The sequence below is a fragment of the Hemicordylus capensis genome, chromosome 1, assembly GCF_027244095.1.
Source record: "Hemicordylus capensis ecotype Gifberg chromosome 1, rHemCap1.1.pri, whole genome shotgun sequence".
Classification (NCBI taxonomy): domain Eukaryota; kingdom Metazoa; phylum Chordata; class Lepidosauria; order Squamata; family Cordylidae; genus Hemicordylus; species Hemicordylus capensis.
Window position 1 is genome coordinate 66,295,941 of NC_069657.1, and position 16,516 is coordinate 66,312,456.

Genomic DNA, 16,516 nt, shown 5'->3' on the forward strand with positions numbered 1-16,516 from the left:
TGATTTTATAGACCAGACCTCTATTATGTCTCCCCAGTCATCTTTCCCCCCACCTAAACTAAAGAGGCCCAGGTGTTGTAGCCTTGCCTCATAAGAAAGGTGCTCTAGGCCCCTGTACACAGTACTCCAGGTGTGGCCACACCATAGTTTTGTATAAGGGCATGATAATATTAGTAGTTTTGACCAGGGCAGGTTTTTCATAGCATGTGTCATGTGTCTATATGAGCTCCATTGACTTTGTGGGTTTCCAAGACCAGTTCAAAGTACTTATTACCCTTTACATTCTAAATGACTTGGAACCAGGATACTTAAAAGACCCTTCTTCCCACATGATCCTGCCCACCCACTTACATTGTTGTGGGCGGCCCCACTCCATGTCCCACTGTAAGCAGAGGGTGTTTGGGAAAGGGCCTTGTCCACTCTGGTGACCAGGCTATGGAAGTCCATGTCCTGAAAGATCCAGCTGGCCCAGTCAGTAATGGTGTTCAAACACCGAGTCAAGACTATCTTAATTCAGCAAGCCTTTGGTGTGAGACCAGCTCCTGAGTTTCCAAATCCCTCACTTTTTTGCTGTCTGCTGTTCATTTGTCTTGTTTTCAAATTATTATTTATTTTAAGATGTTATTATTAGTTTCCTTTGGTGTCCAAGTAGTTTTATATAAATACAAATTTGGAAGTCAGGTTCTAGCCCAGGTTCTCTCCAAGAAGTGAAAAGGTATTTTCTGACTCACAGGCCAAGGGGAATGACAAACGAGATTCTAATTTACAAGTCTATCTCAGCTATTGAGACATATTGAGTTATTTATTTGATCAAATGTTAGGGGCAGGAAGCCAGTTCTCTCCAACAGCCTCTTCCTGGCTGTATTTTTCATGGTTACAGCATGTACCAACAGGCAAAAAGGGCCAAGCAGCAGCATCCAACCAGTTTTTGTGAGTTTTATTCTAACTGTATTATTCTTGAGATTCCTTTAGGAAAGAAAGGTGGGGTATAAACTGAATGAATAGTATGTTAATTGCCTCAATAGATCATTTCATATTGTGTTTGTTTATATATATTTTCAAAATAAGGCAAGAAAGAACTTCACCAAACACATCCTCATGCTTAGGATATCCATGTTGTTTCTGTACAGTATAGTGTTCATAGGTTACATACAGTATGTGATTTTCTGTTTTAACCTCCTCATAGCACCATGACATTAGTTGAATTTCACTAGCAGTTTAAGTAGCTGGGCACTATAGAATATACACCAAGTAAAATCTAACCACAGACTAAAATGCAAGTAAACAAGTTCTTAAAGCACCCAGTACTGAAGTATCTTCTATCAAACAAGTCCCCAAAGGTCTAATACTAAAGGCAAAAAAGTCAGAGAGACTACATTCCAAAGTGCAGACAGTACTCTGGTCACAAATTCACTTCAATTAACCTTAGGTATGAATTCCTCCCCACCCTCCCCTCCCTCCCTCCATCTCTCACACACACACACAATTAACTCGCATATAGCCTCTGAGGGGGGGGGGGACTGGAAGTCCCACCCTGCTCACCACACATCTTCTCCCCCTCGCCCCGTGTCACTAATGATTTCAACAACATTCATCCGAAAAGGTGAACACTGTAATCGTGAGAGCAGGCATTTCCATGATCGGGAGGCTGAAACTCAATGAGATTTACTTCTGAGAAACCATTCAACAGAGTTTGCACTGTTTTCTGAGCATGTATTAATTCAGTCCTACCTTCAGTTTCGAAAGCTATGTTTTAAGTGGAGAAAGTGCTTCTGAAGAGACCCCCCCCCCAAAAAGCCCACCAGCAGCAAGGCTATTTTTAAAAACAAAACAAAACACCACCCGCTCCTAAAAACAGTGGTGGAAAAAATAGTATACCGTGGCTGACACTCGCACTGTTACTCATGAATAGCAATCTTTATTATTTTTCTATGTAAACTGTTTTGAGAATGTTCATTGAAAAGTGGTATATAAATATTTGTTATTGCAGTCCCATTAATTCAGAAGGACTACTAATGAATAATAGTCTGGGTACCAGCCAGTATCATTTGTAAAAAGATAAGAGACCCTAGAAAATGTGGGACAGTTGATCTTCGAGGTATCCATTTCCCAGTGGTCACCTGCCTCCGAAAAGAAGGGGGGCTGAGCCCTGTACACCCATGCAAGTCCAGAGGAGAGGGGAAACAGACAGTCTCCCTTTGCCCCCAAGAGATCCCTGAGGGAGGGAGTTGGGCTCAAAGACAATGCACCAAATAAACCCAATTCTTCCTTCACACCCACCCACACCCCCTGCAATTGCTTTAGAGGGCACAGGAGGTCTTGACCTTCCTTTGCCCCCAAAGCAACAGCTGTTAAGAGGAACTTGGCTCAGCCAACACACACAGTTAGCCCTCATACCTAGGAGTGGGAAGTTTGCATTTGCTATTCATAACTGAAAGCAGCCTGGGATGTATGTGACATTTGTGAAACATACACACCCAGAAATCTTCCTGAAAACAAAGCAAGTCTTTACCATGGGTAGAGAGTCCTCCTGCCCTTTGGGCTCCCAGCACACTCACATGTTGGAGCCCACTTTCCACAGACACAACAGTGAGATAGACTCTATACAGATTCCGTAATATTAAATTGATGTGTAAAGCCTGCTAACTTGGCAAAGAAGCACCTTTTAACATGGTGATTCTCTTTATTTAGCAGGGGGAGAGAAACTGGCCCTACCCACCCCAGTACCTCCAGTGACTGTTGCTGGTGTCTATCTTAGGTTTCTTTTTAGATTGTGAGCCTTTTGGGGACAGGGATCCATCTTATTTATTTATTATTTCTCTGTGTAAACCACCCTAAGCCATTTTTGGAAGGGCGGAATAGAAATCGAATAAATAAATAATAATAAAGTAATGAGGGGAGGCATAATGATTATTAGACATTAGTGGCCCATTTGCCAACTCCATGTTTAAATCTGGATATATTATAATAATTATTATTGCTTTTGATTTTAAACACCTTATTAGTCCTGTTAATAAGTTATGTTCAATGCAATATAGTCTGTGTACAGTGTACACATGTACAGATCTGTACACACATTCAGTTGATTGCCATTTAAGATGAACGCACTATAGCAAAACACTTCCTATCTGTATCCTGCATTTCAGGGAGCTGTGTCTTTTAAAATGAATGTATGTACAGCCATTAATACTAAAACAGGTACATGCATAGAGATACCTGAATGTATGTACACCATAAAGTCTAAATAGAGCTATTATGTTCATTGCATACACTTCCTACCCTTACCATACATTTGAGGGAGGCTTGTACTTAGGTTAACTTCTAAAATGAACACATTTGTCATTCACACAAAAAGCATATATGCATGCACATGTAAGACCATTTCCGAATGGAGCTAATGTCTTACTCATTTTTGCCCACAAAAGTGGCAGGGTATAATTTACCAGGTAAAAGGGGGTCAGCTAACTCTTACCGAAGTCTAACTCCTCCCCATTTCTGATAACTTTTAAGAAGGCAGTTAAGACACATTTGTTCATCCAGGTTTTAATTAGGCTTTTAATTAGATTTACAGATTTTAATGTTGTTTAAATTTTAATGTTTTAACATTTCATATATTTTAAAATTTGTGTTGTTTTGCTGTAAACCACCCAGAGACATATGTTTTGGGTGGTATATACATATGCTGAATAAAGGAATAAATACTGTACTGTATATCTTTCCCCACGCCAAAATATATTTATAAAATTTACCCTAAGAAATAGATGTCTGTCAACTAACTTAGCATACTGAAACCGTACATATAAGCATACAGTGTCCAAAACTAAGGGCATCTTTCATAAAGTTAACTTTTCCATTCACGTAAGCCAACAGTCTCTTGCCTCAGGACCTCTTGATCGCTTTTAGCTGACACTTCTCTTTTCTTTTCTTTTTTACACTTAAGTTTTTAAAAAGCCCCCACCCAGCTGGAGCCACCCACCCAGTCCCTACCACGGCTTCTAATCGCAATTAGCGCAGATGCTTTGGGGGAAGCGGGGGGGGGGGCTTTTTGGACTACTTCAGCTTGTCTCGCTCTTCTTCTCTCTGGTGCCGCCCCCCCCCGCCCCATCTCGGGGTGGCAGATGCCCCTCAGCAACACACACACACACACACACACACACACGTGGCGAGGGAGTCACAAGACGCGCCACCAAAAAGAAGAGAAGAAGCAGCAGCAGGAAAGGCAGCGCAGCAGGCGCTCTCCGCAGACTTACTGGGTCCTGTCCTCTAAGGCTTCCATTTCGGCGCCAACCTCAGCCCTGCTGGGTCTGCGTTAGCGCCCCGCACAACGCCAACGCCGCCGTGCGTAAGAAGCGGAGCGCTGACTAGCTGCTGGCTCATTTCTGCCGCTCCGTCGCCGTCTGGCCACGGAGTTCGCGCCGCCGCCGCCTTCTCACGAGGGAGCTCGCACTTCGCGCACCCGCGGCGGCGAACTCCAAAGAGCAAAAGCTGAAGGGGCGGGGCGAGCGAGTGCTGCTCGATCCGCGCGAGGAAATGGTGCGCTCCAGCCAGGGCGGCGCTCTCCCGCAATTTCCCCATGGTCCCTACTTGACTGGCTGTGGCATTCCTCTCAGGGGCTGGCTTAAGCCATCAGGCAAAATGGCACCGGCAGTAGATTCATGGGTGCCGTTGTCTTGCCTGAGAACCAAGCTTGGCCAGCGGCAATGCAGGAGACGGATCGCTGCCCGCCCCGCACCCCCCAGGACAGCAGCCAGGTGCTTTGCTGCGGCAGCAGGTGGGCGCGGGAAGAAGCAGAAGCAACGTCTCTGTCTCATCCCCCAGTAAAAACTAAAACTAAAAATGCCCCTTGTTTTACAGGTCTCATGCAGACCTTTTGGATCACAAACCAACTTGAGCCATAGTATAAAAAAAAAAAAAGTTATTTTATTCAGACGTAACAGTTAGTTCCACTTTGAATAGGTGTGAAGTACTCTATGGATAGAGATAACTCTTTCTGGCAGCTTTACTGCAATAGGGAAAAATCATTTGAAAAATCACAGGATTGACCGATTTCCTTGAAATAAAAATACACACAGTCCTGCCATGTTGGACTACATGTGAGCCTATTTACATAACTCTAAGCCCAGCCATTCTGGAAATGTAAAGCCTTGGGCAAAAGCAGGGCCATGTTGCACTTTTTATTGAAGGCAAAAGGCAGAATCGTTCACATGGGGGTGGAATGATGCTCCCGGAGTGGGGGTGGGGGGGTCAGTTACAGACTTTTTGTAAATCTCTACCATCTTTGTAAGTCTCTAACATGAAACAAGCCACTTTTTTGAAGATTTTTAAGTTAAAAAAAAATAAAAATAAAACAAATCAACAGATTGACCAAACTGTTTCAAGATCAAACTGTTTCAAGATCAATACACAGTGTCCTAATCCGTCCTACATCTGTGCAAAAATCAGTTCCAGAAGTTATTGTAATTTTCGGCCATGAAACAAGCTACTGATAGGAATTTTTTTGAACTTTTTTTAAAATTTAAAAATCATCCTATGCTGGTGCCTGGAGGAGGAGGTGGAGGAAAGATTTCACAGCTCACATCACTAGTACCAATGCCTTTATGGTGCAAACAGGACCAAATTGTCAGGGTAGCTATATTGACTGCAGTGCTACCTGTTGAAGGGACAGAAAAAATAGTTTGACTTTAAAGGTTCAAAACACTTGTAGGAGGGGTTCTATCTAGGGGTGTGCATGAAAATGCTCCAGGTGTTTGCTTCAAGTCCGAATGAGACTCAAACCGAGCTGCCTAGTCCACATACTGGTTCAGCCCTGGTCCTAATGCTTGTAAAGGGGAATCCGGTAAGGATTCCCCTTTACAAGCATAGGAACATAGGAAGCTGCCATATACTGAGTCAGACCATTGATCTATCTAACTCAGTATTGTCTTCACAGCGTGGCAGCGGCTTCTCCAAGGTTGAAGGCAGGAATCTCTCTCAGCCCTATCTTGGAGAAGCCAGGGAGGGAACTTGAAACCTTCTGCTCTTCCCAGAGCGGCTCCATCCCCTGAGGGGAATATCTGACAGTGCTCACACTTCTAGTCTCCCATTCATATGCAACCAGGGCAGATCCTGCTTAGCTAAGGGGACAAGTCATGCTTGCTACCACAAGACCAGCTCTCCTCTCTGGGAGAACCATACAGGGATTTTAAAGTGGGGGGGGGGTATCTTACCCACTGTGATGGCAGTGTAGCTGCTCAAGGTTGGCGATGGTTCCCCCGGGCCCCACTGGCACTCCCCCATCATCTCAGCCCAGTTGCAGGAAAGGTAACCACCCACCCTTTAAAAAAAACCCAATAGGTTTCCCTGGTGCTTGCAAAGGGAAATCCTTACCGGATTCCCCTTTACAAGCACTAGTACTGGGCTGATCTGGTTAGATGCTAACCTGATCCAGTTTGGCTCAAGCTTGGACTGGCACCCCTTTTTGGAGGGCCAGTCCGGTTCGAGCTCGAACCAGCCAAACTGGTTTGCACACTCCTAATTCCATCAAGGGCACTTCTCATCTTCTCTTCCAAATTAATTTCGAACTTTTATCACAAGACGAGGGGGGGAAATCTCAACCAATGCTCTTGCAACAGACTGTTTTTGTGCAGATGCACAGAACAAGGCTAGCATTGTGCTAATATTGTTGTATTAGTGAAAAGATGTCATGCAATTAAATTGTGCAAAGGAGACCAGACTAGAATTAGTTCCAGACTATTCTTGCACAAGCAGATGTTGTGAACGTGATGCACAACATGTTCCACAGTGAGTGGCACATGTTGTACAGCCTCATATGTTTCCTGGAGAAAATCTTCCACTAATGGTTGTGCAACATAACAAATCATTTCAACTTTGCAAAGTCCTACAAACTTCTAAAGTGTGCCAAACTTCTCTCATTGTGCAAGGGCAGTGCTAGTCTGTATGTACTGTAAGCTACTGACAAATTTTAAATTGCATTTTCTTGCTATTGAAAACTGTCATGATATGCAAGTACATTAATTGAGTTGAAATTTAACATGGGAATTTGTACCTGTATGTGTAACCTCTATCATGGTACCAACAGTAAATTGTGTTAAATCCTAAATGCAAAGCAACAGTGAACACAGCCTAAAAATACTGACTGACATACCATGCAAGGGTGCATCAACCCAGTAATGTGTGAAAGCAAGTTGTGCAACTGCACAAATTATACAAAAATGAAAATTGTGTAAATGACATTATGTAAGAGTAAGTCCATTATTTCTAATGGGCTTACTTTTGTGTGATATATGTGCAACTTGTGCAATTGTGTAGTTTGCATGCATGCAATGTTACAGGGCTTACATACCCTTGTGGGGTCTTGAAACTCGGTATTGGAGCTCACTAACTAATGCTTTTATTTGTGTGTGTGTTTTAAACATGCAATTATATTTTCACAATACAATTTGAAAGAAAATATTACGTGATGTAAAACATCCAAAGCATGGCTAGAAGTCCTGCCCCAGTCCACCAGTCACCTCTGTCAGCAAGCCGCTCACGATTATTGTGACTTTCATCTGAAGAGGCAAACACCATATCCATGATGGTGGACATTTCTGTGATCAGGGCACTAGGGTGCCCCATCCTGCCAGTCACAGAAGTACCTGCCATTATGGTTACAGTATTTGCCTCTTCAGATGAAACTGTCAGTAACCGTGAGTGGCGGCTAGGTGGGGGAGGTGAGTGATGGGCTGGGGGTGGGACTTCCAGTCCCACTTTGGATGTTCTACTGCTATAGAGCATCCTATTCCCATAATGTCTGTATAGGGCTACTGATATTTGTGTTGCAGAGAAAGAGATCAACTCAAATCTGTGCTTTGTGGTTGCATATTCATACAATCTTCAGGCAGTTGTTTTATCTTACTAAAAGGAATGGTTGTGGCAGGGAGCTGAAAATACAATGAAAGAACAAATCTGTAGCTGCCACAATAGAGTAAGTAGATTGGTTGTTGCCACAATCCAAGTAAGTAGATTGGTTGTAATGCTGGATGAATATGATAAGAAATCAATATGTCACTGGAAAAAGCAAGCTGAGAAACAAACATTTGAGTCAAGAAGTCATAAGTGATGGAGCTGAGACTACAGTGGTATACAGTAGTAGATGCTGAACTGAGACTCAGAACATGAGGTGGACAATACAGAGATATTCCTGTTTTGCTGTCACTCAGGCCATTCCTGAAGAAAGCCACAATTAATTGTCATGTCGTACCATATTAAACTCTGTTGATCAGTGAGATCTGCTTCACCAGCAACATCAACTTGAGTTCTGTGGGGCTCACTCCTAACTCCCATTTAAGTGTGTACTGGAGGACAGTATAAAGTAAGAAAAGTGCAGTATGTTGAAGCCAAATGTTTACCTGCCAACTGTTTAAAACCACAAAGTACAGTTAGTCCCACTAAACTAAAATTCCCTGCTTCCTGTTTTACTCAGCAGCACTCTTGGCCTAATCATGCTGAAAGTCCCCATCTTGATTCATGCTGATAAAGCTTCAACAGGTATTTCAGCTTACCTAGGAAGCTGCCTTATACTGAGTTGGCATGTTATCAAACAACAACGTGAAGGGTCTGAAATGTAGTACATAAAAACAAAGCAGATCCTGATAATATAACCAAAAAGAAAAAAACGACCCACTAAATAATAGTGATCCGAATATAATAAATAAGATGTAATGAACAAACATTTATAACAATACATATGTACAAACAATAGAACAATAATATCAAAAACTATGAGACCACAACAGCTATCTGGAATTATACACTGTTTCAATGTGTCTTTTTCAAGTGTCGAATAAATTCAATTAATCTTTGATAAGTATCAGCAGTGGTGTCTTGCTATGGTTTTTCTGTTGGATGATTAGTATTTCTCAGTTGTTTCATCTAGCTCAGTACCCAGTCTAGCAGTGGCTTCTCCAAGGTTGCAGGCAGGAGTCTCTCTCAGCCCTATTTTGGAGATGCCAGGGAGGGAACTTGGAACCTTCTGCATGCAAGCATGCAGGTGCTCTTTCCAGAGCAGCCCCATCCCCTAAGGGGAATATCTTACAGTGCTCACATGTAGTCTCCCATTCAAATGTAACCAGGGTGGATCCTGCTTAGCAAAGGGGGCAATTCATGCTTGCTACCACAAGACCAGCTCTCCTCCCATAAAAATGTAGAAAGCTGTTTTATACTGAGTCAAACCATTGGTCCATCTTGCTCAGTATTGTCTACACAGACTGGCAGCAGCTTCTCCAAGGTTCAATTAATCTTTGATAAGTATCAGCAGTGGTGTCTTGCTATTGTTTTTCTGTTGGACAATAAGTATTTCTCAGAGGGAATCCATCGGTTGTTTCATCTAGCTCAGTACCCAGTCTGGCAGTGGCTTCTCCAAGGTTGCAGGCAGGAGTCTCTTGGCCCTATCACGGAGATGCCCGGGAGGGAACTTGGAGCCTTCTTCATGCAAGCATGCAGATGCTCTTCCCAGAGTGGCTCCAGCCCCTAAGGGGAATAAAAATATTGGGATACTTCCTACTTCTATATTTTAATGCTGAACAGTAGATTTAAGTTTATTTATCTCTTTATTTGATAGATTTCTATACCGCCTTTGGGTAAATATTTCCAGGGTGGTTTGATGTTTGATATTACTGTTTTGTCTTGACTTGGGTTGTCAGGCATTGTGGAGAGTCAGCTTTTGTACAGCAGCTCATCCTGTTTCCTTCCTGGCACCATTTCTGCTACTTCTATTTTTGACAGTCTCCTCTCATTTAAAGAAACAGAACTCCAGTTTTAAGGGACACCTGGAAGCCAGTACCAGATGTCTTACAACTGTACAAAATTTGTAGATCCAAACTGCATGCATGTTGGAAATGTAATAAAAATGTATTTGCTAACGATGGCCCTATCAAAAAATAAATATGATAAACAGTTCTAGAAATAATTCAGCATATTATTAACTACAATTAGCAAGGTTGTTTTGTTTGAATGGTTCAGTAAAGTCAAAAGTCTTTGATTTTGCAGCTAATCTTTTTGCAGGAGATTAATTAAGGGCATTTAAAAAATCTCAATTTGTTCCAACAAAAACAACTGATTAGAGTGGAATTAGATAGCACTATCACAGATGTCATGTCTACCTAAACAATATCTCAATTCAGGAAGCAAAAACTAGCTACATTTCTATTAGGATATCTTTTGGCACAGCTCACAAGGACACTGAGGAGTGTATTGTTTTAACCTTTTCAGAACTAACTGTTGTGAGATGCTAAGTCTTTGAGGATAAAAATAGCTAGATGAAAGAAGCCCTTAACAGCTTGTGTGTGTACCTATGCTAAATATAGTTTTATTCAGTGTGTACAAGACAACCCATTTCTTTTGGGCACTACATTATCAACATGTGATTGCACTGTAAACTTCATAAGTGTCTGCTCCGTTTTTAGAACTAAAACTCTTTCTTCGAATTCATTCACTAATCAGAATTCATTCACTTATTTTAACACCACTTAAAATAAAACTGTGCAGTGCTACAGAAATACTTAGTTGTCTTCTGACAATGAGAAGAAAAATTTTATTTTTCTCATCATGACCAAAACACAAGCATTTTTTCCTAATGCCTCACAGAATTTTCAAATGTGTTTAAATTAGATTGTGCTTCGGGTGATCTTTTCAAAATGAAACTTACATGGCCATGATGTGCATTCAACTTATCTTCTGCAGTCTGTCTCGTGTTAACAGATTTCACAGCAGGGCAGCTAGAGATGATCATATACATTTTTTAGCAGAACATGTGAAAATGTCCTAAGTGAAATTGAGAAGAAAAACTGTAAAATGGCATTCAAACTGCAATGCAAAGTGATCCAGGCTTATGAGCCATGGTAGATCCTTCTCTCTTATAGTACAGTGGGAAAGAACTGGGACTATAAGTCCCTTGAAAAATGATAGTAATCAAACAAAAACAAAATCACAACATTGTACAAACCTGTGAGGAGGAAGCTGAATCACTCATCAGCATATGTGTCACAGGCAATTTCATAAATTATCTAGAAGTTGGGGTAAGCAGCGAGGTGGCCAAATTTGCAGATGACACCAAATTATTTAGGGTAGTGAAATCCAAAACATATTGTGAGGAGCGCCAAAAGGATCTCTCCACACGGGAGGAGTGGGCAAATGCGGTCAATGTTAAGTATAAAGTGATGCATATTAGGGCCAAAAAAACCCCACCACCCAACTTCACATATACACTGATGGGATCTGAGCTGTCAGTGACTGATCAGGAGAGGGATCTTGGGGTTGTGGGGGACAGCTCATTGAAAGTGTCGACTCAATGTGCAGCAGATATGAAAAAGGCCAATTCCATGCTTGGAATAATTAGGAAGAGGATTGAAAATTAAACTGCTAATTTCATAATGCCCTTATACAAATCTACAGTGCAGACACATTTGGAATAAGTCATCATACCTCAAAAAAACATAGAACTGGAGAAGGTGCAGAAGAGGGCAACCAGAATGATCAGGGACCTGGAGCACCTTCCTTATGAGGCAAGGCTGCAACACCTGGGGCTTTTTAGCTTAGAAAAAAGATGACTGAGGGGAGATGTGATAGAGGTCTATAAAATTATGCATGATGTGGAAAGGCATTTGGTGGGAGGCATCTGGTGGGCCACTGTGTGAAACAGGATGCTGGAACAGATGGGACTTGTGTCAGATCCAGCAGGGCTGTTCTTATGAGAGAGTGGATAGAGATAATTTCTTCTTCTTACATAATATTAGAACCAAGTGTAAAGTGATGCACATTGGGACGAAAAACCCCAGCTTCAAATATATGCTAATGGGATCTGAGCTGTCGGTGACTGACCAGGAGAGGGATCTTGGGGCCATGGTGGACAGCTCGTTGAAAGTGTTGACTCAATGTGCGACGGCTGTGAAAAAGGCCAATTCCATGCTAGGGATCATTAGGAAGGAGATTGAAAATAAAACTGCTAATTTTATAATGCCCTTATACAAAATTCTGGTGCGTCCGCACCTGGAGTACTGTGTAAAATTCTGGTCACCACATCTAAAAAAGGACATTGTAGAACTGGAAAAGGTGCAGAAGAGGCCAACCAAGATGATCAGGGGCCTAGAACACCTTTCTTATGAGGCAAGGCTACAATACCTGGGGCTATTTCATTTAGAAAAAAGACGACTGCAGGAAGACATGATAGAGGTCTATAAAACCATGCATGGTGTGGAGAAAGTGGCTAGGGAGAAATTCTTCTCCCTCTCACATAACACTAGAACCAGGGGTCATCCCATGAAATTGATTACCAGGAAATCTAGAACCAACAAACTGAAGTCCTTTTTCACACAATGCATAATCCACTTGTGGAATTCTCTGCCACAAGATGTGGTGACAGCCAACAACCTGGATGGCTTTAAGAGGGGTTTGGATAACTTCATGGAGGGAAGGTCTATCAACGGCTACTAGTTGGAGAGTTATAGGCCACCTCCAGCCTTAAAGGCAGGATGCCTCTGAGTACCAGTTGCAGGGGAGTAACAGCAGGAGAGAGGGCATGCCCTCAACTCCTGCCTTTGAGCTCCCTAGAGGAATCTGGTGAGCCTCTGTGTGAAACAGGATGCTGGTGTAGATGGGCCTTGGGACTGGTCCAGCAGGGCTGTTCTTATGTTCGAAGCCCTCGGGCAGCCATAAAAAAGGCCCAGTCCTGAGATTTCACTGAACTTGCAAACATAACCAGACCTCCCCAGATGATATGAATAGGTGGCTGAGTTCATTTCAAAGAAGGCGTTCTCTTAGGTACCCTGGATCCAAACCCTGGAGGATTTTATAGTAATAACCTATAAAAAAGGTGTCACCTATTAAGATCATCTGGAGAGGTGTGACCTAGAACCTGGCCTTCTCTGTGGTTGCCCTGGGGCTCTAGAATACGCTCCCTGTTGAAATAAGCGCCTCTTCTTCTCTGTTTACTTTTAGGAAGTCCCTCAAGAGACATACCTGTTTTCCCAGGCTTTTAACTGAAAGTTTAGATTATTTAATATATTTGTATCTTCGGGGATTGTTACTTGTTTTGTGAATTTTAACTGTTTTTATATGGTTTTACATTCGTTATGTTTTTGACTTTGTACACCGCCTAGAGATTTCTATATAAGGCAGTATAGAAATATGATAAATAAAAATAAATTATTAAATAAATAAGCAGCACTTTGTATTTTTCTTGGAAACCAATCAGCAGCCAATGCAGTTCTTTTATAATCAGTGTTATTCTGTTGTCCCAGAGACCAGTCTGGTTGCTGCATTCCACACAATTTTATTTAACACATTTTAAACATATTTTTATACCACCCTATATGCAAGTCCCTGGGCAGTTCACACACAATTGTAGTTTCCAGACTGCATACAAAGTGCATTACGGTAGACAAACCTGGAGGTTACCAACATATCATGTATCACTGTTTTAAGGTCTTCTTCACCATGAGCCCCACCGCCCGTTGAGATCATCCAGAGAGGCTCATCTGGTGGCCACACAGGGTTGACAACCAGAGATTGACAATCTGGTGGCAACCAGAGAGGCTCATCTGGTTGCCACTGGTTCATCTGGTGGCCACACAGGGATGGGCCTTCTCTGTTGCTGCCCTGAGACTCTGGAATGAGCTCCCTGCTGAAATAAGAGGCTCCCCATCTCTGATGACTTTTTAAAAGTATTTTAAGACTTATCTCTTCACCCAAGCTTTTGAATTTGACTGTGGTTTCAAATTGTTTTAAGGTTTTTATTTTCTGTGTTTTGACTTGTTTTATATTGTTGTAAACCGCCCTGAGATGGAAATTTGGGGCAGTGAACAAACTGGATAGATAGATAGATAGATAGATAGATAGATAGATAGATAGATAGATAGATAGATAGATAGATTTACATTCAGAAATGGGTACCGCTGACATATCAGCCGGAGTGCATAAAAAGCACTCCTATCCACTGCCTGAGTCTGTGAAACTAGAAATAGTTTGGGTCCAGGAGCATTCCCAAGCTATGTTCTTTCTGGGGAAATATAACTCTATCCTTAGGCTGCTACCTCCCAGCCTGACTTACCTCACAGAGGACAAGTAGTTCTGGTAAGAACTAATCTGCCTACTTTCCTGTCACTATCCCTACAACTGGACTAAATGTGATCCAAATGTTAGGCAGTTCACAAGTTAGCCCACTTGCACCTCAAAACATTCACTAGTCTGCTATCTTGAATTGGGGTGGATGACATAAACACAAATTATGCTTTTGGGGTGTCTCTATTTGTCCCTACAACTGCATCATCTATATCGTTTCCCATTTGCACCTCAAACGTTTACGCGTATGCCATCTTGAATTGGGGCAGATGACGTTACAAACTACACCATTGAGGTGTCCCTGTGTGTCATGCACTAAAACTGTACTGAATTTGGTTAAGTTCGGTTAGATGGCCCACTTGTGCCTCAAATGTTCACTCGTCCACCATATTGAATTGGGGTGGATGACATCCTTAAAAATTACCAAAACATCAAGAAAGAATCCAGGGACTGTATGCTGATGTTTTAATAATAGTAATAAAACTGTATGGATGAAAACTATCCAGACTACATTAAATATAATAAATCCAAATCAATAAAATATATCTACATATCACAATAAAGTTTGAGAAAGATTATCAATATGATTTCATTAAATGATATATAGATGTATTTTATTGATTTGGATATAATGTAGTCCAGATAGTTTTCAACCATACAATTTTATCACTATTATTATATTAAAACATTTGCATACTGTATTTGGATTCTTTCTTGATGTTTTGATATAGTCTCAAATCCAAACAGGGTTTTGTTTTCTTTCTCTTTTTTTTTTTTGTATCATTTTTTTTTCATTCTCTCACAACACTAAAACCAGGGGTCACCCCATGAAACTGAAGGTTGGGAAATTTAGGACTGACAAGCCGAAGTACTTTTTCACACAGCGCATAATTAATCTATGGAATTCCTTGCCATGGGATGTGGTGATGGCCACCAGCTTGGATGGCTTTAAAAGGGGTTTAGACAGATTCATGGAGGACAGATCTATCAATGGCTGCTAGTCTGGTGACTGTGGGCCACCTTCAGCCTCAGAGGCATGATGCCTCTCAATACCAGTTGCAGGGGAGCAACAACAGGAAGGAGGACAACCACATACCTCTTGGCTGTGGGCTCCCCAGAGACATCTGGTGGGCCACTGTGTGAAACAGGATGCTGGACTAGATGGGCCTTGTGCCTGATCCATCTGTTCTTATGTTCTTATCATTAGAAACTACACCATCGAAGTGTCCTTATGTGTCACTCACTACAACTATACCAAATTTGGTTCAAATTGGTTAGATAGTTCACAAGTTAGTCCACTTGTGCCTCAAACATTGAATCAGGATTCCATCTTGAATCAGGGTGGATGACATCATCACAAATTATGCCACTGAAGTGTCCCTATGTGTCCCTACAGTTGTGCCTAATTTGGTTCATATTGGTCCAGGTATTGCCAAGTTTATAGAGGGGGGCACACAGAAGCACACACATGGATAGATGGATGGAGGGATAAGCACACACACACACACACACACACACACACACTTTGTCGGGTGATCTCATAAGCTAAGTAGGCTAATAAAATGGGAGAGCTGCATTTATATTGCCCTGAGTTTCCTAGACGGCTATAACTAACTTGTCCCAATAATTTCAAAGGGACTACTTGGGAGTCATTCATTCTGGATGTCAGCCAGACTAATAACAGCATCATTGAAAAACCACATAAATACATCTCTCTTTTAAACAGGGGCATAACTTCCATTAGGCAAGGGGAAACAGTCGTCTTGGGGCCCCACTGCCTCGAGGGGGCCCCCAGAGGCACATCACATGACTCCCCACCCACCCGTGTTGCACCCCCTATGAATTATGTTGAGTCTCTTGGAGATCGGCAGTAGCAGAGAGTAAAAAAACTAGATTCAATGTGAACTAGATATTCACCATATTCATAATGGGGATGTGGGTGTGAGTGCACTTTATACTGTGAAGTGTGATTGTGTGTGTATATCAGCGAGGGGCCCATTTTAAAATCTTGTCTCTGGGCCCACTCCAACCTTGCTACGCCCCTGCTTTTAAATAAACACAGAGTATTCTAAATATGTGGTCATTTTAAATCAAGTGTATGATTTCAAATACACTTGCCTGCACTTTTAACCTGTCAGTGTCCTACTTGTGGATCTGCACTCTTCTCCTTTTGACAGAGTAATTAGCTTCCTACAAATGGGCAGTAAACAACAGTAACTTTTCGGTTAGACCACCTGGGGCAATGGCTGCTGATAAAAAGTGAGCTGTTTTGCTTGTTGCTGACTTCTATATTCCCTTTTAGTTACCGGTAATAGGGAAGGGAAAATAATAGGTGCCAAGAAAATTAGGGCCTCTCAACACACTCCTTTTAGTATTTTATTTAATTTATTTCAGGGAAATCAGCTGTCTTCCCTAAAGT

General features: G+C 41.9%; 1 protein-coding gene across 5 annotated transcripts in view; it reads right to left on the bottom strand.

Annotated features, from left to right (window-relative positions):
• Positions 1-16,516, bottom strand: part of RASGRP1 (RAS guanyl releasing protein 1) — a 160,935-nt gene that overhangs the window by 92,788 nt on the left and 51,631 nt on the right. Inside the window, exon 1 of one of the 5 annotated variants that reach the window (XM_053272068.1) lies at positions 10,688-10,787. The exons of 3 other annotated variants lie outside the window; for them this stretch is intronic. In XM_053272068.1, the coding sequence (XP_053128043.1) occupies positions 10,688-10,704 (17 nt within the window). In that variant the 5' untranslated portion in view covers positions 10,705-10,787. Of the gene's footprint in view, positions 1-4,250; positions 4,685-10,687; positions 10,788-16,516 lie in introns of those variants that run through there. One more of the 5 variants, XM_053272067.1, reaches the window with a different exon arrangement.